This window comes from Pituophis catenifer, unplaced genomic scaffold (assembly GCF_029215685.1).
Source record: "Pituophis catenifer annectens isolate HBS135680 unplaced genomic scaffold, rPitCat1.0.hap2 SCAF_1, whole genome shotgun sequence".
NCBI classification, from domain to species: Eukaryota; Metazoa; Chordata; class Lepidosauria; order Squamata; family Colubridae; genus Pituophis; species Pituophis catenifer.
Window position 1 is genome coordinate 282847661 of NW_027256881.1, and position 24226 is coordinate 282871886.

The 24226-nt window shown below is 37.6% G+C and overlaps 1 protein-coding gene across 1 annotated transcript in view; it reads left to right on the forward strand.

The window, feature by feature from the left end:
- Nucleotides 1-390: 390 nt before the first annotated feature.
- LOC139311357 (cytosolic phospholipase A2 epsilon-like) overlaps nucleotides 391-24226 on the forward strand; it is a 50113-nt gene continuing 26277 nt past the window's right edge. Inside the window, exons 1-5 of the mRNA XM_070935778.1 lie at nucleotides 391-417; nucleotides 7128-7200; nucleotides 19821-19957; nucleotides 22415-22546; nucleotides 23803-23843. Of these exons, the coding sequence (XP_070791879.1) occupies nucleotides 391-417; nucleotides 7128-7200; nucleotides 19821-19957; nucleotides 22415-22546; nucleotides 23803-23843 (410 nt within the window). The remainder of the gene's footprint in view (nucleotides 418-7127; nucleotides 7201-19820; nucleotides 19958-22414; nucleotides 22547-23802; nucleotides 23844-24226) is intronic.

Consider the following 24226-nt stretch of genomic DNA (forward strand, 5'->3'; position numbering starts at 1 on the left):
CAATTGCTTTATATAGTTAGGAGCACATTCAAATAAAGATCCATGTGCTTAAGGTTAACTAATTCAACATTAAGAGGTCACAGCTTCCTTCACTAATGTTATCAATTCCATTATGATCATCATTGTTTTTGTCATCAATTTTATTTATGTTGTACTTTTCTGACCAGTGTGAAGCTTCAAGTGGATGTCTGGTATGCTGCTTCATTGCTCTTAGCATAATAGTTTAATGAAAGCGATTGCTTCACTTTTATGAGAATTAAGTGGGGCGGAGCTGTGAGCCAGATTGTAAAATACCTGTTCATCAACTCCTGAACTTAAAGAGCACACATTTGTTTTATCCATCACTGTCTGCTGGGAAACTGTTGTGGGATCTGTCAGACAAGGAACACAATGGGATTATTTCAAAGTAAACAACAGGTAAGTTGCTTGAGAAAACCAGTTGAACTCAAGTTTATCGCTAGCTCTTTAGGAGTTTTAACTAAACTATTATACATCATCATTTTCTGACATCTTCAGTTTTATGGAATATTTATTTTTAAGCAGTTGACTGATATTTTGATACATATATCTTGTTTTATGCACCTGGGTATTGAAGGTTGTGAGAATTGTCATACTCAGCTAACTAAGAAACTGGCTGGCTGAAAGCAAAGGAAGCTTTAAAATCCTTGGGATTCTGGTGCTGTCTTAATTTGTCAACTAGAATGTAGATTATGTACCTGTGCTGAAATATTGATATGGCTCTCATCTGTGGCCAGCTGTAGTCTATGGTTCCTCCTGTGACTCCAGTGTTATGGTAGAGGGGGTATTCTGTTGATGCTAATAATTAGCTGGTCCATGCTGGTGAGTCTATGTTTGCTGAAACAGATTCAGACTTTCAGGCTTATTTACTTTTCAGAGCTAAAACATAACTTTACAGTACGATGGGTAGATGGATATACTTTGCATTGTACAGGAAAACATCAAAAATAGGAGTTTTGTATGGACATGTCAGCAGTTATACAGAGACATTTTACAAATATATTTTGGTCCTCATAACCCTCTTTTTAAAAATGGGTACATCTGTTGAAATTCACTGGCAAAAGAAGGTCTCGGAATTGGAATGTTCAAACAAGCTTTTGATCATCATTATTATTATTTTTTAAATGCAAGCTAGGTAATTAATTTTGTTCCTGATGTGTAAAACTAATATTTTCAGCATTATTAATCAAAATAATTAGAAGCAATGACTTGGGATTGAAGCTTCAGAGATATATCATTTACCCTGATTTAATTAGCTTATTTTTCTCTGTGTCTCCCGTCTTCATACAAAACTCTCTTTCTGTAGTCCTAACATAAAAGCCTATAATATGCCATTTCCTAATCTTATAAGTGCATAATGCACATAAAATGTAATTTTCGGAGAATCCAAGGTTTATCCATAAATATTTCTGTCAAACTCAGAATACTGGCAAAATCTTTCAGCCCAAACTGAAAAGATGTAGAAGAGCCATTTTTGCTTCATGCTACTTAGAAATGATTCAGGGCAATCTGAATAATAGGAAAATAATTAAATAATGAATTACTACCATGCAGAAAAATGGCCTTGGTAAGCTGACTTAACCATGGGGCAGGGGCAGTGGTGGGTTTTTACCGGTTCAACCCAGTTCAGGCAAACCACTAGTGGTGGCTGCGGGAGGCTCCGCCCACCCACCCAGATGTCATCACAGATGCTCTGTGCATGCGCAGAAGGTTCTGCACATGCCCAGAAGCGCCTTGTGTGTGCTCCCAGTTCCAAACCAGTAGCAAAGGTAACTACTGAACAGGGAGATATATTTGACTGTTCAATTACTGTTTAGGTAGTTTATCAAGGACTTTGAATGGCAAAAACTCTATTGGGTCCACATTGGTGGCTCAGATAAATCATTATATATATATATATATCCTGAATTTTTGCCAGTTGGCAGATTGCAAAGTTGAAAAGTTTATTCACCCGAGAAGTGTGAGTGTCAGATAGATAGAAAATGAAATATGTCACTGTAGGTTTGTATATATGTATATATAATAATAGAAATTAGTTAGTAGTTGAAGTCATTTATTGTATATGTATATGCAAATTTGTTTCTTGATTAAGTTAACTTTTAACTTAATCAAGCTTTTGTATGTTTTAAATGTTTTTTTTAAGAATGAATAAAGTTTTGCTTTTTAAAATCTAAAAAAAAAAAAAAGTTTGTTCAAAGGTAAAGTTACACCAATGCAATGATGTATGAAAGCTCAGTCTTTCCAGCTCATCCTCATGTTAACAGTAAAATAGGAGTTTGCATATGGCTTCAGTGACAGGATTTTCAAAGTTTACTAGTGCCTCCAACTCTAGGTGATCACAGTAAACGTATCTCATGGAATATTTGGAGCTTTGATAAAGTGATGATCAAGAAAGAAGTTAAGTGTCTATAGGCTATTTGAAGGTAGATGGGAAGCATTACAGTATTGGTACATTGGTACAATCATTCTGTTAGGAAACACCCAGCCAGACAGTAGGGGAGTTCTCAAATAGGGAATTAGTCTTGAATCCTTGCACAGCAACAAGGGATCCAAAACTGATCCCCTCTAATCTCCATAGAGCCTTATCTACCTGTTCCCATGGGAAGGATGACAGTCTGGAGAGATTCCTTTATAATTGTCAGAATATAGTAAAGTAGTTTTATTTATTTATTTATTTATTAATTTAATTTGTATACCGCCCTTCTCCCAGAAGGGACTCAGGGCAGTGAACAGCCAAAATTAAAAAACATACAAATGCAAAAGTTAAGATAATTAAAAGAATTAAATCATTGGCTACCCAATTTAAAACCCCAAATCCATAAAATTTAAAATCCCAATTAAAAACCATTTAGGCTAGGCCGGCTTGATGAAATAAAAATGTCTTCAGGGCTTTACGGAAGGTCTGGAGGTCCGGGATCAATCGTATTCCAGGAGGCAGCTCATTCCAAAGGGGGGTGCCCCCACAGAGAAGGCTCGCCCCCTGGGGGCCGCCAGCCAACATTGCCTGACCGACGGCACCCCGAGGAGGCCCTCTCTGTGAGAGCGTATTGGCCGGTGGGAGGTTATCGGTAGCAGCAGGCGGTCTCGCAAATACCCTGGCCCTAAGCCATGGAGCACTTTAAAGATGAGAACCAACACCTTAAAGCGCATCCGGAAGACCACCGGGAGCCAATGCAGCTCGCGCAGGAGAGGTGTTACGTGGGAGCGCCACATCGCTCCCATAATCACCCGCGCGGCCGCATTCTGCACCAGCTGGAGCCTCCGGGTGCTCCTCGGGGGAGCCCCATGTAGAGAGCGTTACAGTAGTCCAGGCGTGACGTAACCAAGGCATGAGTGACTGTGCACAAGGAGTCCCGATCCAGAAAGGGGCGCAACTGGCGTATCAGGCGAACCTGATAAAAAGCCCCCCTGGCCACGGCTGTCATATGCTCTTCTAAAGACAGCCGTGTGTCCAGGAGGACGCCCAAGTTGCGAGCCCCCTCTGTGGGGGTCAGTGACTCGCCCCCAATAGCCAGCGATGGCACCAGCTGGCTATACCGGGACGCCGGCATCCACAGCCACTCGGTCTTGGAAGGGTTGAGCCGAAGCCTGTTCCTCCCCATCCAGACCCGCACGGCCTCCAGACACTGGGACATCACTTCGAGGGCATCATTGGGGTGGTCTGGGGTGGAAATGTACAGCTGAGTGTCATCAGCGTACAGATGACATCGCACCCCAAAACCACGGATGATCTCACCCAGCGGCTTCACATAAATGTTGAACAGGAGCGGCGAGAGGACCGACCCTTGCAGCACCCCGCAAGCAAGGTGCCTCGAGGTCGACCTCTGCCCCCCTGCCAACACAGACTGCGACCGGTCAGAGAGATAGGAGGAGAACCACCGCAGCACGGTGCCTCCCACCCCCAGTCCCTCCAGCCGGCGCAGCATGATACCATGGTCGATGGTATCAAAAGCCGCTGAGAGGTCTAACAGGACCAGAACAGAGGAACAACCCCTGTCCCGAGCCCTCCAGAGATCATCCACCAATGTGACCAATGCCGTCTCCATGCTGTACCCAGGCTTGAAGCCGGACTGGCACGGATCTAGATAGACGGTTTCATCCAGGAACTGTGGGAGCTGTCACGCAACCACACTCTCCACAACCTTCGCAACAAAGCGAAGGTTGGAGACCGGACGATAGTTTGCCAAAACGGCCGGGTCCAGAGAAGTTAGCTTGAAACCTACAGTTGTGGATCTGGTTCTGTGCGCCCCACACATTCCTAGGCAAGGACAGGCTGCTGAATAGGTATCAGCTTTACCAGACAGGAAACAGAACCAGATAAGCCAATTCTATTTTATTTTAAAGCTACATTAATGTAAATTTGAAAGTTTGAAAGTAGAATTCTCCCGCTGTCTCTTTTGCAGCCCAAGAAACCAGGGAGGGTCCCTTCTGAATGTCTTGTTCCACTCATTGTCCAGCTGTGGACTATGCTGTTACTTATCTGACTATTCGCTAGCAGCATCTCTTCATCCCATCTCTCAAGATCTTTTGCATATACATTACATTGGGTTACATAACAGGATTGGTCCTACCATGAGACAGAGTGAGGTGGCTGATGCTGGAAGGTAGAACCAAGGCATTAGGAAGAATGACCTCCATAAGTTCCTTGCACAGCGTGCATCTTTCAGGTGCAGTGAAACTCACTACCTCATTCTATTATTGGAAAAAATTGGAAAGAAAAAATTAACTGCCATGCCAATTGAAAATTGCACACCGAACTAACTGAATTGAAAAAGGAGACTTCAATTATGGTAGGTTAAAACAATGCCTGTTTATAAGATCAAAGCTGCCCATGTAATTTTTAGTCTTATTGACTAACCTATCCAAGTAAACAAGGAATGTAAGTACTTTTGGTCATCCTGATGATCCATCTAGTCCAGGGTTCTGCCAAATCATTCCTGTTACACGCTAATAACGTTAACATTACAAGTAGTAATTTCTAAAACCACAAAGGAGGAAGGATACATGGAAGTACTGAAAGGTACTGTTCATTTCCTCTCTTAGTGCAATTACCAGTGGTGGGTTCCTACTGGTTCACCCTGGTTCGGGCAAACCGGTAGTGGCGGTGGTGGGAGGCTCATCATGGATGCTCTGCACATACCCAACGGGTAGCAAAGGTAAGAGGAACCCACTACTGGCAATAATGTATGCTGCACCACCATCAGTAACACAATTAGGCCTCTACAATTTAAAGAAATAACAAAAATAACTTAATAAGGGTGACAAAAGTCTTTGCAGTTTTATGATAACGCTCCCTTCTCTGGGATGGAAGGCATATTATTGTACTGCAGTAGCAGCAGGGTTGATGGAAACAACTATCTATGCAGTTTTGAATTGTTGAGAACTATTGGGCCTACAAGGTTTGGTATAATTCTATCCCCATTATATGTAGTTTTGTATTTATACATAGTAGAATACAGCTGCACGATACAGTATTGTTGTGAATCAAAGCAAAATTCAACAGTGAGCACTTCTTCAGGGATTCTGAAGAAACAGAGCATTCTCATTTTCTCAGAGAGAAAATGAACGTTTCTCTCATCCCGAAAAGAAAAGGATATTTCTTGAAATACTTGCAATTCATTGTGGTTGCAGATTCACTATTTCATCCAGGATGGGATCTCAGAATTTCACTGGTAACGTTGTCTGAAAGAACATTATCCTGAGGGAAATACATGGATTTTATGTCTTTGAAGCCTTGTATTCCATCTGGATGTTTGCTTCTTGGAAATAACAGTGGAGCGAATTTTTGCCTGTTTGAGGATTTTTCATTTAGTATTGCATGTTTTTGGTTTGTATGTTTTTCATAGTATATTTGTAGAGATTATATCTTCCACTTTAGGTAGAAATGCAAAAGGAAATTAAATAGTAGTAACACGTCCTGTCTGCCTTCCTACCTGCTTTTCTACTTAAAATAACAAACGCAGGACTTTTTTTTTTAAAAAAATCACATATCTGGTTGAACTTGAAATGATAATTCTCTAGAGGTAGATATGCTTGACCTTGTTGTCATATGTTCCAGTGAGCAGTCCCTTATCAGTTGCATGTTAGAGCTTAAGTAAAAGATGTAATCAATTCAACTTTATTGCAAAATATCAAACAAGAAAGGACCGAGTATCCTACCCTTGGCAAAGTCTTGTACAGCCATGCAAACAGATGCATTAATTAACCAGTATCAGCACAAGGCAATTTGGTGCCTGAGGTTCCAGAATATACACAGGTTCCTCCCTGCCGGGTTTTACCTGATTTTCAGATTCTTTTAATTAAAGAGCAGACTAAATGGGGAGCTGTCAGCCACATCTATTTTTCCAAGACTGCACTTTCCAAACTCCAAGTAGTTTCCATAAGTAACAAAAGATGATGGCTGCAATTCATTGGTTCATTTGGAAAACTGTTCATCTCTTTGGAAGAAAAGATATAGATGATCAAGAGGGAAATCCTCAGCAGTCTGGATATTTGTGACTGTCCATGACCCCTGTGGGAGTCATTTCACAAAGAGGAAAGTACTCCATGACAGAGAACTCATAACTGATTTTTCAAATTTAATTCCCTGATGTAATATACTTCCATTTGCCTTTGCATTTGCATGTCTTCTATTTCAGAGCAACAGTCTTTGTCTGGAAGAACAGACTATTGATTGTCTTGGGGGTGGGAGAATATGATTTTATTTTTGCCTTTTTGCTTAAGGATATATAGAATAGTAGCCAGCCAGATACAAATTCTTCTATCAACACTCTGAGGGAGATTGGTGGTTAAGAAGTTTGATCTCTCTCTCTCTCTCTCTCTCTCTCTCTCTCTCTCTCTCTCTCTCTCTCTCTCTCTCTCTCTCTCTCTCTCTCTCTCTCTCTCTCTCATATCAGCTATCTCATCATCATCTCTCTCAATCTCGCTCTCTCTCATCATTGATCATCTCTCTCTCATCTCTTTCTCTCTCTCCTATGCCTCTATCTTTCTATCTCTATCTCTCTACCTCCAACACCATCACCATGTGTCCATGTCCCATGTCTATGTCTATTTATAAATACAGTAAACTAAATATTAATTGAAATTTTCTATTTATTTTCATTCTATAGATGGAACCAGCTCCTTGTAGTCTCCTCACAGTAAAGATAATAAAAATCAAGAACCTCCGGAAAGCAGATCTATGTGAGTTCCACAACTTAACTTTTGGTTAGAATCATAAGGAAGAAAAAGATCACAAGGAAGTTGAAATAGAGTATAAGATAAATCAACAGTCTTTTTCAATGCTAAATGTACATGATTAGGCCAATGATTATTTTTACTTTTGGAAACCTCATATGAAGATTATGTATGCAAATGTTGAAAACTGATGGGATTAGTACCATTATGATATGTCATGAGATGTTGTAAGTTCACGACATTTCAGCCATTGAGGCAATCTATTTTCTATGTTTGGTCAATATCATTAAAATGAATAGCAAATATTTATGAAGTATTTATTTTTACAATATTTATTGTGCATCCTAATCCTAATGGATTCTGATGTACACAATAAAGTTGGAAACAAATGCCTTAAACACATATATAAATAATAGAAACTGTAAAGAGTAAAACTACTAGAAGATCATAGGCACCATTCACTTAACACGTAACATCTGGACGAGTAAACAAATGTTAACTGATAATAAATCACAATAATGTTAATATGAACATTTCATGTTATCATCACACATATTGCTTTACAATGTCTGATGCAAGTATGTATGTAAAATTATTAGCATAATAATATCATGCCACATATTATTTATTTAACGACTTTCTGTAGATGCCTATCATAGGTAACATTTTCATCGATATGTAAATTTTCATTTTTCATTAAACTGTAAAGGACAAAGTAGTTTTTTAGGCTTTGCTGTTTTATAAGATTTGGGGGAAATGGACAAGAAATCCACCTTAAGATTCATAAGGAGAGATGTTGGATAAGTGTTTCCAATTTCCTCCAAAACTTTTAACCAAAAGTAATAATTAAATAACATGGTCAACTAAAGCACTAATATGTACACAGAATGGATTAGGAGAAAAATGTATACAATAAATGCACTGTTTATTTTACTAAATCATTTAGTAAATGAAGAACAATACCTTAAATTTTGTTTTAAATATATTATGGGGAAGTACAGGTGCCACGTACAAATACATCAAATATCCGTGGGTGCCATGCTACCAGTTCTTCATGAGATACGCAGAACCAATTTAGCACAAATGCTATTATAATGAATGCTAAAGCCATAAATGCCTTAAGCAAATAGCGCTTAATAGCTTTTTTCCCATTTATTCTTAGCTTAATCTTAGGATAAGTCACGCTGATCAGGCTGACAGAATCTAGTAGCTATTGTAATGGCTAATCACACTTAAATTGGTTAAAGAATGAATAGGATGTTTTATGAAAGCCAAAAAATGTGGGCCTCTCAGAACCTCAAAACCGCAACTAAATGAAATTCTTCCAACTGACTATGAAGAGGGATTAAAAAATTAATAGGTGGCTGCTAGGACAGAAATGAATTGCTAAAGCTATTCCATAAACAGTGCTTGCCTAAATATTCTGGGTCTTGTACTTTACTTTTCAGTCCCTTGGAAAGCATGGGACAAAGGCAAAAAAAAAAAAAAAAAAAGAGACAGGGATGGGTAATTCTTCCAAATCTGTCTGTGGTAATGTCTATTCAAATCCCAGTACTGCAAACATTTTTTTCTTCAAAATTCCTCCAACCTCCCAAGAAAGGAAAAGAAAAGAAAATCCATTAATCCAGGAAGTGATGATCTCACAGCCAACCTTGTGGTATCTGGGAAGCTCTCAGAATTGTTTGACTGAGGCACATGTGATTATGAGCAGGTGAGAGGCTCACTGGGTCAGTCATGTCATGTGCATAAAGCTATTATCTCCTAGGGATGGAATAATGGAATTTCTGCACACAAGCTAATTTGTCCTTAATTAAACAAACAAGCAAACAGATTTACTGTTGAATAGACAAGTAAAGATGGAATGTAAACACCTACAGTATATGTTTGGGACATAACTGTGAGTCTGCCACTGAAAATACCAATACATCAAGGTTTCCACTAAAGGTTTCAACTAAAGCAGGGGTGGACACAGGTTGTAAAAGGGCCACATTTGCCCACCCCTGAACTAAAGCCAACAAAAATGTCAATGATATCTGGTTCTGAAAAGCTTGACCAATTGCAACAAGAAGGCAGGCAACATTCTGACCTGGTGTGCATTTTAAAGGACTTATTGAAGTACATTTTCCTATGGGAAAGTTGCTTACAAGCGTGAACATGTTATTTAGAAAAGCCCCTAAAACAATGCATATCTTTGGAGCACTAAAGAAAGGTATTTTTATGCAAACTTTTTCTGCTAAGTTTGTAAACAGGCACGAATGAGAACACACGATCAGTCAAGTAGGGCATTCAGTGAAAATCACATTGAGAGCTCCACCCATCCATATGGAAATCTAAGTTTCCATGACTAAGTATAATTTTCTTCCTGTATGTAATCATTCCATGTGGAAACAGATTTGGATATGGCTTGCATTAAAAGAAGCGCTAGTTCCACCCAAATAAGTTTTGTGGTGTTATTGGCATTTGAAGAAACATCATGCTAATCTAAATATTTGAATCAGCTGTCTAATCTTTGTATACATATTTCAATTTGGCTCTATTAAACATTTGATAGCATTTTGGCAAATATATATATTTGTGGTTTTACTGAGTAAGACAGCTGTTGAAATACACGCAAACACATACACATCTCTCTCTCTCTCTCTCCCCTCCCCAAAGTTTCAAGATATTCTATACTGTATCAAATATATATTATATAGCATAATAGCTACTTTCCTAGAAGAGGAAACAATAAATTGCCTCCCTTCCAAATATGAACGTTTACTAAAGGGATATCCCTAAGGTACATGTGTGTAAAAAAACCCCATAATGCCTTTTTTTGACACATACAACGACCCCCACTACCACTTCCTAAAAGATTTGTGTGTTCAGTAACACAAAATGTTGCCTAATATGCGTGAAAAAAGAGAGAGGGCTGACCAGAATGTCAAGTTTGCCTTCTCCTTCCAAAAGGAGGTCACAAGTGTTCTTTAACATTCATGCTTGCAAATTTATAAACTCATCTATAAATAATACTTAGGCTAATTTATAGAGAGGCAAACTCACCCATAGTTATAATTTAATATTAATTGGGAGGTAGGTTAACAAGGTAACCCAAGTAAATGTGAATTGTTTGGGCGAGCAATTTGAAGCCCCTGCCATTCTTTTCTTAACATGCTTTGAGGCTCCTTTGATTGACTTACCAATTGCTAAACTGCTCTCCATAATTTACCTCGAGCCTTGTGATAACCCAGATTGTGTGCTTTACCCATGGTTCTGTGTGACATGCAAAACTACAAAACTGGATTGACTAATTGGTTCAATTAATCTTAGTTAAGGAACAAGCCTTCTGGAGGGGCTGCATAGATAAAGTACATTTGGAATGATGCACACGGCAGAGGCAATTCATAAGAGTATATGCAAAAAGACTGTAGGGTTCTTGGTGCTCTCTGAGCTTGGTGGTTTTCTTGAAATTTTATTACCATACTAGGTAACATCATCAGTGCTAGAAGGGATTGTGGTTTGCTCTTATTTTTATATACTAGTGGCTTGCCCTGTCAGTATTGGTGGAAAGTTCTTGAGGGTTCCTTGATTAGGTTGTTTATTGTTAGCTTATTTGTCTCCATTGATAGTTCCTTAACTGTTTATATTTTTAAAAAAGGGAAAAAAATCATAGTTAATGGTGTCATGCAGAGGTGGTATTCAGCAGGTTCTGACCAGTTCTGGAGAACTGGTAGTGGAAATTTTGAGTAGTTCAGAGAACCGGTATATACCACCTCTGACTGGCCCCGCCCCCATGTATTCTCTGCCTCCCGAGTCCCAGCTGATCAGGAGAAAATGGGGATTTTGTAGTAACCTTCCCCTGGAGTGGGTTGGGAATGGAGATTTTACAGTATCCTTCCCCTGAGTGGGGAGGGAATGGAGATTTTAGAGTGTCCTTCCCCTGCCACACCCACCAAGCCATGCCCATCAAGCCATGCCATGCCACGCCCACCAAGCCACGCCCACAAAATCGGTAGTAAATTTTTTTGAATCCCACCACTGGTGTCATGGGAACACTACTTGTGTTCTCGGATAAATGGAGAACATCTTCAAAGAGCTATCTGTCTGTTGATAGCTGCTTCAAAAGAGACCTGTTCTATATTAACCAGGACATGCTGGGGCTGCCCAAATCACCTCAAAAGTCACTTTGCAAAAGCAACCCTCCTTGAGAAAGTTACATGTTTGGAAGGCTTCCTGGATTTCTTGTTGTTCTTGTTGGTTTCCTGTGGCTTGTCTACATGAATATGCACACACTTCCATAGACGGAAATCTCATTATTTAATCAGCAGTCGCAAGACTTTCCAGGGTCACAGCTGCCTCAGTTGCTTTGAAAAGAGACATTTCGCTTATGCCTTCTCCTTGAAATCCTTTGCACAGACATGGATGTCTTGGGAAATTACAATCTGTAACTATTTACCCCAGTCTACCTTGATCCTTTTCAGCTAGTCTTTGCAATTGGATTGAGAAATGATATATTCTATTCAACAACCTATCACCGCACATAGTTACCCTCTGGCTTAATGATACTGCTGTTCTTTGCAAACAAGTTACTTTTAATTTTTTTTAAAAAATGCAGATTTCAATAGAATCTGTTGAAGCAAATGACTCTTGATTACAATCAACTACAAGTTGTGGCCTGTGTAATGCAGCAAACATGTGATCAACAGTAACTCCTCTGAGTTTTAGAAAAAATGGAATGCCTAATCCCATCAAAAATTATAGCTATAAATATGAAGGATGTGCCTTTCCTTAAAAAAAAAGGTGCAAGTATCCTAAACCTGGAAATGTTTAAGGTGAAAAGAACAGAAGGCAACTTCCAGACAACAGGAATTATTTGTGAACTGGTTTGGCCAGCCAAAGGAGCATTCCATGATGAAAGTATTGAAATTGCATTTGGAATTTAAAATATAGGTTGCATTTTATTTTATTTTATTTTATTTTATTTTATTTTATTTTATTTTATTTTATTTTATTTTATTTTATTTTATTTTATTTCCAATTTATATACCGCCCTTCTCCCTGAGGACTCAGGGCGATGTACAGCCAGAATTAAGAACATGAAATACAAATATTAAAAAACAATTAATATATATATAAATTTGGCCCAAAAATTAAAAATCACAAACCAATTAAAACATTTAAAAATTTCTTCTTCTTCTTAAGCCTACTATTTTGAATAGTAGGCTATTTTTCTTGCAATGGATCCATCCTGGGAGGCTCTTATTATAATGTCAACCATTTGATCATTATGTGACAGAAGTTATGCTTCTCTAGCCTTTTAAAATTCACAGTATTTGTGAAAATCATACTGATCCCAGCCATCACACTGACCATTAGCTGACTGAACTGACTTAAAAAATGGGTCTAAAATCCAGAACCCATTACTCCCTTGGGACTGAAATTTGGCAAAGTTGTATCTGTTTCAGAGTAGCCGTGCCACCACACAGCCATAGATAGCCACAGTTGTGTGATTGCTCTTTCTAAATCCACAACATGGAGGGGCATATCCCTGCCCTTCTGATAAAATTTGAAATTGCTTAACTGTGGAGTTGATGAAGAAAGGACGAGGAAGGGACTTGGATGCCTAGTGGCAAGATAGGGTTAGCGAGGAGATGGGCACTGGAAGTCTGTGGATGAGCCCTGGAGGAAGGGGGCTAGTGAGACCATGTCGGGATGGAGAGTGGGGGTGCAATGCAAGTGTTTGAAGGACACAATCAGTATTTTGCTTCCTACAGTAGATTGATAGTCCATAGGTTATCTTTGATCAATCACTAAGCCAGTCAAAACTATCTTTATACAAAGTCTTACCATTTCTTTGCTTACCTTAGAAGTGATACCTTGTGATTCTACTTGGGGAATGATACTTTTCAATTCCTGTGGTAGTTGGAAGTTACAAGATTGATTGGATTCATCTATTATTTACATAAATTATGTAAGATGATCTTGATCATTTCCTGCTCCTCAATTCAGGAGGAAAAAATATTCCTCCCTACATCCTATCTACTTGTCCCTACCTATCTTCTTTTCTCATGAATAAACAGTGAATGAAAAATAAGTTTGCTTCCATTCCACAAACACATAACAAATTGCATCTTTATGTTGTGATAGAATAATGTTAGAATTGGAATGAAAAGGAGTAATGAATTTTACAAGTTTTAATTGGACAAGAAAAGAACCTGGGTACAGAAATGGAGGGGAGCATTTTGGTTACATAGCAAATGTATTTCTTTGGTCAGGATATGGAAATGAAGTTCACCAAAGTAGGCTTAATGCGGTGGCAGGTAATCCATAGGAGCCCTGGTGGCACAATGGTTAAAGTGCAATATCACAGGCAAACTCTGTCCATAGCCAGGAGTTCGATTCTGACTGGTTCAAGGTTGACTCAGCCTTCCATCCTTCTGAAGTCAGTAAAATGAAGACCCAGATGATTGAGGGCAATATGCAAATAATGCTTCTACATTGCAAACCAGCTAGAAAGTGCTGAAAATTGCTATGTGGCGGTATATATGCCTAAATGCTAATGCTATTGCGATCTTCAGACTTAACTCAAATTGGTTTGAAGTACTTCAAAGGGAAGTTCTGTTTCCTAGTTATTTAAAAACTGCAACAACAAGTTTCCTGCCACCCAATTGACAAAACATATGATTTAAAAAAAACCCACACAAGCTTGAAGACTGCACTCTCTGGATTTAATGATAGTCAGAAACCAGCTCCTTCTGAAGGCACACTGTAACATCATCATGCTGGTTACAATACTGGCCACAACCATAAGTGTATTGAATTGAATTTATTATAGTTCTCTTCAATCATTAGGACAAAAGATCTGCCTTCTCCAGGTGCTTTGCTTGGGATAGGTTTTACCTAAGTCAATTAAATTCCTTTCAAAAACACATATTTACAGTTATTCTGAAATAGATAGTCTTGGTATTCTGTTGACTTTTTGTTAGAAAAGATAGAAATACAGTAGTTTGAGATTTTAATCCCGAGGCTCCATTGTGGCTCTTGTAGGCTACAATAGGCACATGGATTCTTCTTTTATTGCCCTACCTACTTATTTCCTTTTTGAAACTTAAAAACACCTGTGTCCTTTCTTTTCTCCCCCAATTTTTCATGGAGATACACATTGGTTCTTGGGAAAGTTTCTTAAAACTTCATCTGTAGAATGAGGATGCTGTGGTGTATATTTTGTGAAAGGATGAACACTTACCTGAAAACCATTTTGTGCTTAGGACATCCTCTAAAATGCCATTTGTTCCTATTCAAGACATTTGGCAGATCCCTGAGAGCTTAGTGATTGCAACAATTATACTTCCCTGATGGTAACTGAATTCTACTATTAGAGATTAGCATAATACATGTGCTTCTTCTGATTCTTGGCCTACATACTTTAGTTCACCACTGCAACTCTAAGCCTGGGTGGTGAGGAAACAGAGAATTCCATGTGATCAGACTTATTAAGGAGTGACACATAATTAGGAAACAGAGATGACACAATATTAAAATGAGCTGTGGAGGCAGATGGATGGACAGGTTGTGCTTGCAGGATCTCAACAGGATTGATTATTAACATGGTTGAAAAGTGAGAATGAATGAACTCATATTCCACCTCAGAAGATTATTTGATTTTTTCATTCCTCCCACCTTTCTTTTCAGGATAAGGCAAAATCAGTTTGCTTTCGCACCTGCCTTTTAAATCTAGATCTTAACCTATAGGTCTGTTTGGAAATATGGTGCACCTTATTTTTTCTAGGTATGTTGGAAATATCATAGGACCCTTTCCCCAACCAACAAGAGTCATTTGGTAGTGAAATGGAAAGTGCCTAAATTTGATAAAAGCAAATAAATAAATAAATATTGTCCTTACCCCTTTGACATACTTTTCCTCCCTATCAATCTGTTGAACCTCGCTTCTGAAACTACTCACATTTGATTTGTGGATAGAACATCCATCATATATACACACAGATATTGTGGCTGATTCATGGATTTTATATTGGATTTCACTTCTACTGTTTAGGCTGATATATCCATAAGCTGATGACCCATTCAAACATTCTGAAGAGTCATAATTTTTATTATTTTCTAGAATTATATAACATCTTCAAGAGTTCAGGGAAGTGAATGTAGTGTTCTGTGACTTGAGACTATCAGAACTTTTTCTGCCCACTAAAATTTTCCTTCCTCTGGGTATCAGTCCTTCAACAGGGTTATTGCTTGCCTATGAGTGATGTATCCACTGCTTCTAGATTCCTTTCCAAGTTTTTTTTATCTCTAACCAAGTTCATGCTTAGTCACATTCATGAAGGGATGACCAATGGATGAAAGATTAGACATGCAGTGAGATTTCTCATGTTAAGAAATAACTTAGTAATAGCTCTCCATATAAATCTTCTGGAGTAGATAGAAATTGGCACTCATGCTCCAAATTCAGCTAATTCTAGAATGTCAGGTTGGGTTTTTCATGGTGAAACAAATTATGTTAGAATGTTTTTAGCATGTCACCAAGTAGATATGGCTTTTCAGGGAAATCAGAGCAAGTTTAATTTCTTTGTTGGTTTAATATAAAATGGGTGAAAGCAAAAGAGCCTCATAATCAGCATGCCAGCATGTGGAATTCCATGATGTATTAAAAATCCTAATTCAAATTAGTATGATTACTCCATTTTTAAAAAATGTCCATGTCAGGTGCAAGGAACCAGAAAGGGCATGATGAACTGATCAGATCAGTATATCTTTTTGATGGTCATCTAGAGAGAGGAATCTTGCCAGACTGAAGCACACACTGCACAAGTACTAGGTAAATACTGCAAAATTTAGGGCGGGTCTCCCTTTAGCCGCTTGCTCCCCACAAAGGACTCAAGGTTTCATTCTTTTCAACACACTCGGTGTCAGATTCCACCACGGTCCCTCTAAGAAAATAGAGCTATTATGGAGCAAGTGTATTGCTGTTGAAACATGACTATGACAAAAGGTTTGTCACCTGAATGTTTTAGCTTTTGTGTTTCCGGTTATGCAGCACAATTAAGCCCCAGCCTTGCCAGTAGGAGTGATAATTAGCACCTTGTTTAATAGTCTTAGTTAAATGTCTGTGAACCAGTATAAGCCACTCAGCCTTGTGCATTCTATTGCCCAAGAACGATCCTAAGGTTGTGGTGGTAATTTATGTGCATGAAAGAGTATCTTTCTATAGGGGATATGAACAATCCCTACCTACATATGGGAAAAAGCTCTGTCTTTTGTATATTGTATAAAGTCTGAGAAAACTAGGATCCATTTTGCATTTCCATGCAAGTTGTTTCTCCATCAAGTTTCTACTTGTTATATATATATTAAAATAGCTCTTCAACCTTACAAATATTAAGTTTATCGTGCTGAGTATTAAATATGTTTTTTTTATAAAAAAAGTTTTTTATTTTATAAATAAACAAACAAACAATACATAATCAATCATTATATCTTCTGAATACATCTTTTAAGTCTTCTTTTTGTTCCTCCAATATTTATCATATTTTAATATTGTAAACAAACAAATAATACATAATCCATCATTCAATATATCTTCTGAGTACATCTTTTAAATCTTCTTTTTATTCCTCCAATATTTATCATATCTTAATATTGTCATTCCCTTTATTATAACATTTCCCCCATTTTTCTTACTTCTCTATTAATACCTTAATCTATCTTTTAATTACATTAAAAATTAGACCACCATTTTATCCCCACACAACCTTCTACCCCCCCTCCCCACCCCCACCCCCGACTTCCCAGAGCAAAAACAGGGTATAGCATTAAACTAAACATAAGCTAAAATATACTAACTTGCTACAAGATTCAAAACTCCCTCACCCTCTTTAACTCCTCTTTTTAAAAATTGTTCATCAGCCTCCCCTTTTAAAATTCTAATTTAAACATTTTAAAACTTTCTTTAAAGCATATCTCTTTAAGAAAAAGAAAAAAAAGAAGATATTATTTTGCATCCATTCAATTTTAAATTAACCATTTTAGTACTTCATTAAGTTCTTTTCTTTCTTTTTTCTTTCTCTCAAAAAAAATACTTCAATAAAATATTCTTCAGAATATAACCTTAAAGATACTATTAATCCATTGAGTTTAGTTATTTCTAAGTCTTAAATTCATTCTTCAAAATATCAATTTCAAAACTTTCAGAAAACTATCCATTAACTTTAAAGTTAACCATTATAATACCACAGTCATTTTTTTAAAAAGCTATCCATTTTTAGTTAAACATTTTTACTTAAACTTAAAAAAAGTGCTAATTTCAACAGACTTTTCAAATTTATTATTAAAATCCTCCCCAAAAGATATTCATCTTCAATTCTTCCTTTCTTTCTATATTTTTTCCAATCCTTCTTCTTCAATAATACTCTCTCCTTCAACATTGCTCCTCCCCCTACTTTTATTTTCAAAATTTTTTGAATGTAGATTTGAGACTGATGCATCTTTGAAAATCGCTCTCTCCTTAAAGTTATCTCCTTCATTTTGAAAGCTCCATTTCTACTCTTCCTGTTATAATCAGTCACTTCCTCCCTTAAAAATTGATTCTGTCTATAAAACCAAGAATTGTCACGATAAAGTTTATCAGTCTGCAGGAAAGAGTCTATTTGCTGCTTTTCAGTTAACTGTATAGAATCCTCTGCCAAAACCTCTGTTTTCAATGTGGTAACTTCCATCGTGTTCCTGACAGACTCTTTTCCCTGCTCCAAAGACAAATTAGTTTGATTTTCTTGCTCTTTTCCAGCCAGCAAATCATTTTTGTTCTCCAGATTATAATTTTGAATAGTCCTTTCAATTGATTCCAGTATAGCAGAAGTATAGAAATTTAAAAGTTCTTGTAAAACCTCTACAGTCACAACTTGTGAATTTGCTGGCTCATATAGTAATAATCCTCCATCCTTGATGTCAGCCATATTTCAATTCCCAGTTTAAGTTTATTCAGCTATCAGGTCAATAAATCCAATAGTTTTCCACACAATTTAGAAGTATAAAATAGTTGAGGTCAATACCATAGTCTTTTTCATTTCACTAGCACTTTAAATCTTTTTCTTGCCACGTAATCCAGTAGCTTTTACAATGTTGCAGCTTTAACGATCACTTTCACTTGTAAGTTTCGTTTTAAACGCCCTTAAGCGCCATCTTTTTTCCTTTTTCTTTTAAACGGAGTTAAAGTTTAATACTTGCATTTTCTGTTCTCCTGATTTGCTCTGCCAGCATCCAAATTCGAATTTTCTCATAGTCCTTAAAATTGCACTGCTGGTGTGGTCGCGACCCCTTGTTCTGCATAGAGCAGAATCGTCCCGGATCCGGAGCACTGAAGGGCTTTCAGGGAGCTCTCACCCTGCAAACCCCAGGTTTTAAGAAAAAGCCTGGGGGTCTAGGGGAGCTCTACCCAGACCCTTCTGCTCTTCTCTCCCCCTTTTTCCCTGGGGGAGAGTTTTGAGCTGCTAGAACAGCTGATTTTTGCTGTTCTAGCGGCAAACGGAATCACGGGGCTGGAGCTCCTAAAGGAGCGTCCATTCGGGGAACGCGGAGCCACCGGAAGTCGCGTGGTCAGTATTAAAAATGTTGAGTCCCTATCCTTAATATCTATTTTATTTTGTTCTATCCAAGAAGACTGTATGCAAACATTCTTGTTTGAAAACACAAGAGCTAGCTTAGGCATCTGGTCTCTTGTATTCACAATGAGTTGTGCTTTAATTTATAAGCGTTGAAGGTTCTTAGCTCAAGAATCCTTTTTTTTTGTTATTGTTCCAGAAATAAGAGCTAGGTACATGGACAACTTTACTAATTTATGTGTCTTCTTCTCTGATTAATTTTAAGGCAAAATTAGTCATGAGGATAGAAGAGGGCATTTGCTTGATTACAAAGCCAAATCCAGCCATTTATCTCACAACAACTTACTGTAAACTAGCCAAAGCATAAAATTGGCCCAATTTTGAAAGATGCCACTCAAAGGATAAATAGAGTAGTATAACTTTGCTTGTGTGGTTAGGCCTGAAAGAAGAGTTTTACTACTCCCCCTGGTGGACCGTAGCTTCCCTGTTTATACTTCTTTCTTTTTGTATAATTTTGATATTATATTTGATTTATTTTCTGGGTGGATTTATTTGAGAGGGGTTGCTTTGTGATGTTTGTTAGCTATCCAGGGCCTTTGGGAATAGGCATGGCATTGAAACAAAACAAAACAAAATAAAAATACACATGCAATTTGTTATACTTATATGAACAAAGAAATTTGGAAATCCTGAATCGTGTTCCTATATATTTTGGATCATGAATCCACTATGAAAATGTCCAGTTAGAGTACGTTTCTATTCTAGATTAGTTCATTACCCCAAAGAACTGCATAATTATTGTTCTGCAATCTACTAATAATGTATTTTAAATCCACATATCATGGACTAGCCATGTTTATCCTGTCTCTTCTGACTCCAAACCCTTTTTCTCCTGCTATCCTCTATTTGGATCTACGATTGGGTCAACTGACATGACTAAATAACTTTACATATTGAGAAACTGATATAACTTTGTATATAATCATCACACATTGCTACATTATTAGTAAAATTCCATGTCTTTTGGTACAGTAACCCAGTCTGACTGCTATGTGAGTTTATACTTACCTACTGCTTCAGTGAAAAGGATGAAGACACAGACCATCAAAGATTCTAAGGATCCTGTGTGGAATGAAACTTTTCACTTCAGAATTCAGAACAAAGTAAAGGTAAGGAAATTCTTGGAGCTGTGTTCTAACACATTTAGAAGGTACCAAGTGTGACAGGCTGTCCTTGTTTGGGTGGGGGAATGAAATCAAGATGGTAGCTCTTTGTGTGCAATTGAAACCCTGCCCCCTTTTATCTCTGACACATTTAATAAAAGGCTGGGCTTTGATCATGTGGCCATGGCTGTCATATTGATTTTTTTTTACCTCCCTCTCCTCTCCAATCAGATGCCATTAAAGGCCCGATTTCTATGAGGAAATTCCCAGATGTTTTTGGGGGAATCCCTTTTATACTCAATATATAAATAATAAAGTAGAGAGGCTAAAACTATGCAATGAGACTAGTTTTGAAAAATTCATGCCTGATTGCGTATTTATAGAACAATATCTCCCAATATTTCAAGTTCTGCTTGCTGTTCAACAGTCACTTCAAGTAACCATAAAACTAGAGCAAACAAACAAAAGGACTGTGAATCAATCCATTCAACAAGAGATGAATTACCAAGGTATTCAAGAATCAGACCTCAGGCCAGAGACAATGCAACAGTGGAAATTTGCCATTTTGTTTCCCTTTTTTCCTCACAACAAACAACAATGAAACACACACCTGATGCCTCTTTCGCTCATTTTTCAAGCATTTCAAACAGCATTTGAAAATACCCAAACTGTATGGTGCATCGACTTGCAAAATTTTCTCGATTGGCTCCACATGTCTGTTCAGGCACAACCGCTTTACTCCACTAAGAGACACAGTGAGAGAGTTCTCTATGCAAATCTACAGAGAACAAGACAGCTGGGAAAAAAACCCTCAAGGCAGAGTAGGCCTAACTTCTCCTCATAACATAAGAAATGCTTGTTCCCTGGATGAATAGCAGTTCTGGAGTAACTGGGAATTGGGCAGAAAACAAACAAACGAACAAAATCTTGCTCCTTTTGTATTTTTAAAAAGTTTCATGGAAAGCGCTACAAATCCATAGGGATTTCCATATTTAATTTCATGTTAATAAAATAGAACTTTTCCCTGACTAACTGCAGTATATGCAATAGTACTGGGCTAAGTTCCTACAATAACTCACATCTTGTCATTTTATTGGCAAGCAAATCCTGTTATGTGGAAAGCTATTATTGTTTGATGGATTGTAGAAACAATAACGATAAATATTTATGTAGTCAGGATCTGCAGTTAGAAATAAAAACAAACAAAGTCACCTACAGGCGCCATGGTTGCGCAGTGGTTAGAATGCAGTATTGCAAGCTAACTTACTGCTCGCTGCCAGGAGTTCAATTCTGACTGGCTCAAGGTTGATTAAGCTTTCCATTGGTTTGAGGTCGGTAAAATGAGGGCCCAGATTGTTGGGGGCTATATACTGTAAACTGCTTAGAGAGGGCTGTAAAGACTATGAAGCAGTAAATCAATCAATCAAAATAGAGCTGGTAGGGACCTTGGAGGTCTTCTAGTCCAACCCCCTGCTAAAACAAGAGACCCTATACCATTCCAGACAGATGGCTGTCCAGTGATTTCTTAAAAATCTCCAGTGATGAAGCACCTACAACTTCTGAAGGCAAGCTGTTCCATTGGTTAATTGTTCTCACTGTTATGAAGATTTTAGCAGTGGTTTGCTCTCCAAGCTTGTTTCAATTTAGTTTCTGAATGTTTCGTTACCAGTCTAGATAACATCATCAGCAGGATTCTTTTGTCTTATTCTCTTTCGCTTATAAATGTCTTGTGTGCCAGTGTGGTCAGTTGGTCATGTGATTAGTTGTTTGTTTGGAATTATATTTAAATTCTGAGCAACTAATTGGTTCTCTTATTGATTGGTCATTATACATAAGAATCCAGACATTCAAATGACTAATCATTTATAAGCTAAGGAGAATAAGACAAGAAAATCCTGATGATGATATTACCTAGTCTGGTAACGAAACGTTCAGAAACTAAATTGAAACAAGTTTGGAGAGTAAACCACTGCCAAAAGTTTCTCCTTAATTCCAGGTTGCTTCTCTCCTTAGTTTCCATTCATTGTTTCTTGTCTTGCCTTCTGGTGCTTTGTAAAATAAATTGATCCCATCTTCTTTGTGGAGGCCACTCAAATACAGGAATACTGCTATCGTGTCACCGCTAGTCCTTCTTTTCTCTAGACTAGCCATACTCAATTCCTGCAAATGTTCTCCAGGCCTTTAATCATCTTAGTTGCTCTTCTTTGCACTTTTCCAAAGTCTCAGTGCTATTGCTAAATACTAAACTAACGCTAAGTACTAAGAGCAATAATTACCAAGTGTTATTGCCACTGTGCTATTGGTACATACAGTATAATTGCTCCATTATTTTTGCAAACTAATGTTCACTCTTTTGTTGCCTAACAACAAATGAAACATCAAAGGAGAAAAATAGGTTGAGGCAGGATGCTAGCCTAAGTCATGGATAGAATTCTGAAGTTCTTTTTGTTGTTCTTTCTCCAGAATATTTTAGAATTTAAAGTCTATGATGAAGACAAAATTACAGAAGATGACCACCTCCTGACTGTTATGTTTGATGTATCTAAAATCCAACTTGGAGAAACGGTTCCCCTGAGCTTTCAGCTGAATCCAAAGGTGACTGCTAAACTTAACAAACCTGCTTCTTCCACTTGATGGAAAAGACACATTTCTCTGGATTTTCATAACATTCTCACTCTGCTAATGTGGAGCCATATTAAAAGTGGATGTTTAGTCTGCATAAGATAGTATTTTTCATATCAAATATGTAACTTATGAGCTGTAGTTAGTCAGCAAATAGTTTTTTGGATTTTTTTTTTTTTTTGTGGGCTAAAAAGTCTTTGAATTTGTCCAATGTAGGAAAGATTCTCAATTTTTCAAGGGCAGAACTTCTCTTTAGTGATGACAGTTAAAACCATTACTGAAAAGCCCACATGGGCTTTCCCTGGGATTTAATAGAAGCATGGGAAGCCAGGGTAGCTACAGGTCATCAGACAGGTGATGGAACAATGAGAAACAAGACATTCAAATAAAACCAGTGATATCATACTTAACTCTTAATCAATTACAAATAACACATAAATCAAATACTTTTTTCCAGCCGTCTAAATAAGGACTGGTAGAAGATAAATGCAGGATTTTCTCTAATAGAAGAAAAACTCAGGAAATTTTTGTCCACATTATCACTAATGCGAGCGGTGTCCATTCTCCTTTAAATATTTTGGTCTGGAGTTGAGATGTTTTAGGCAAATCAGGCATATGGACACCAATGTCACAAAGTGATAGCCACATGAATAGCCTTTAAATTAAGACAGATTAATAATAAACTCATTTTCTCCATTTATTTCCATTTCTTTTTTCATTTTGGGTGGCAAATCCTTTATGAGGAGCATAGACACACAGATGAGATAAGTAATAACATGTGCGCAACAATATCTTTGTGCAAATGATACAAATGATGTGCAAATTGGATGTTTTTATTTGATTTGCTGTGATGTCTGTAACATCACTGTGGTTTCTACTGGATGCCTCTGGTTTGAAGTATGTCATATAAAAAATTACAAGAAATATTTGTTTTGTTTTTACCTTTCTGCTTCCAGGTATATAGATCACTCTATCTGTAAAAAATATTCAGTAAATATTATACATAAGAGACAAAGCATTACCTTATTCAGTTATATTGGTTTCCTTGAATTAGCCATCTATATTTAATTTGTGGGTATTGGAGGCAGTGGTACTGGTGAGGAAAGGACCTGGTTGCATGGTATGTTTCTGCAAAGGAACCTTATTTAAGCATTAAAAGGGCTTGTTCCTAAAGGAATGTGCAGAAATGTATAAAAATATGAAACATTGTATTTATTTTATATTTTCAGGGCAAGGAGGAACTAGAAGTTGAATTCACAATGGAGAGCAGGTAAGAGCAAAAGCTGTAAGGTGAACCATAAAAGGGAATTGCTGGCATAGACAGCTTGCTTTAGACCTTACCTACTAGATACTACTGTCAATATGCATCCAGATTTAACTGGCAATCATAGAAGAGTGTCATTTTCCTCAGTGATCATAGTAGTTCTAGCATCCCTTCCAACCTGCTTCCACTTTTTCTGGAAAGAATACCATATAAAGGGCTTTTGAGCTAAGCCCAGATACTCCTTGATGGAGACAGTAAGACCATGTTCCTCCTCATGAAGTCCAATGAATATCTAGTCTGAGCAGTCAAGTTATGGAGTTGACGCATGGAAGATTACAAGCATGTCAGAAGGAATATTGTCCCTGCTTGTTAAAACATCGATTGAAATA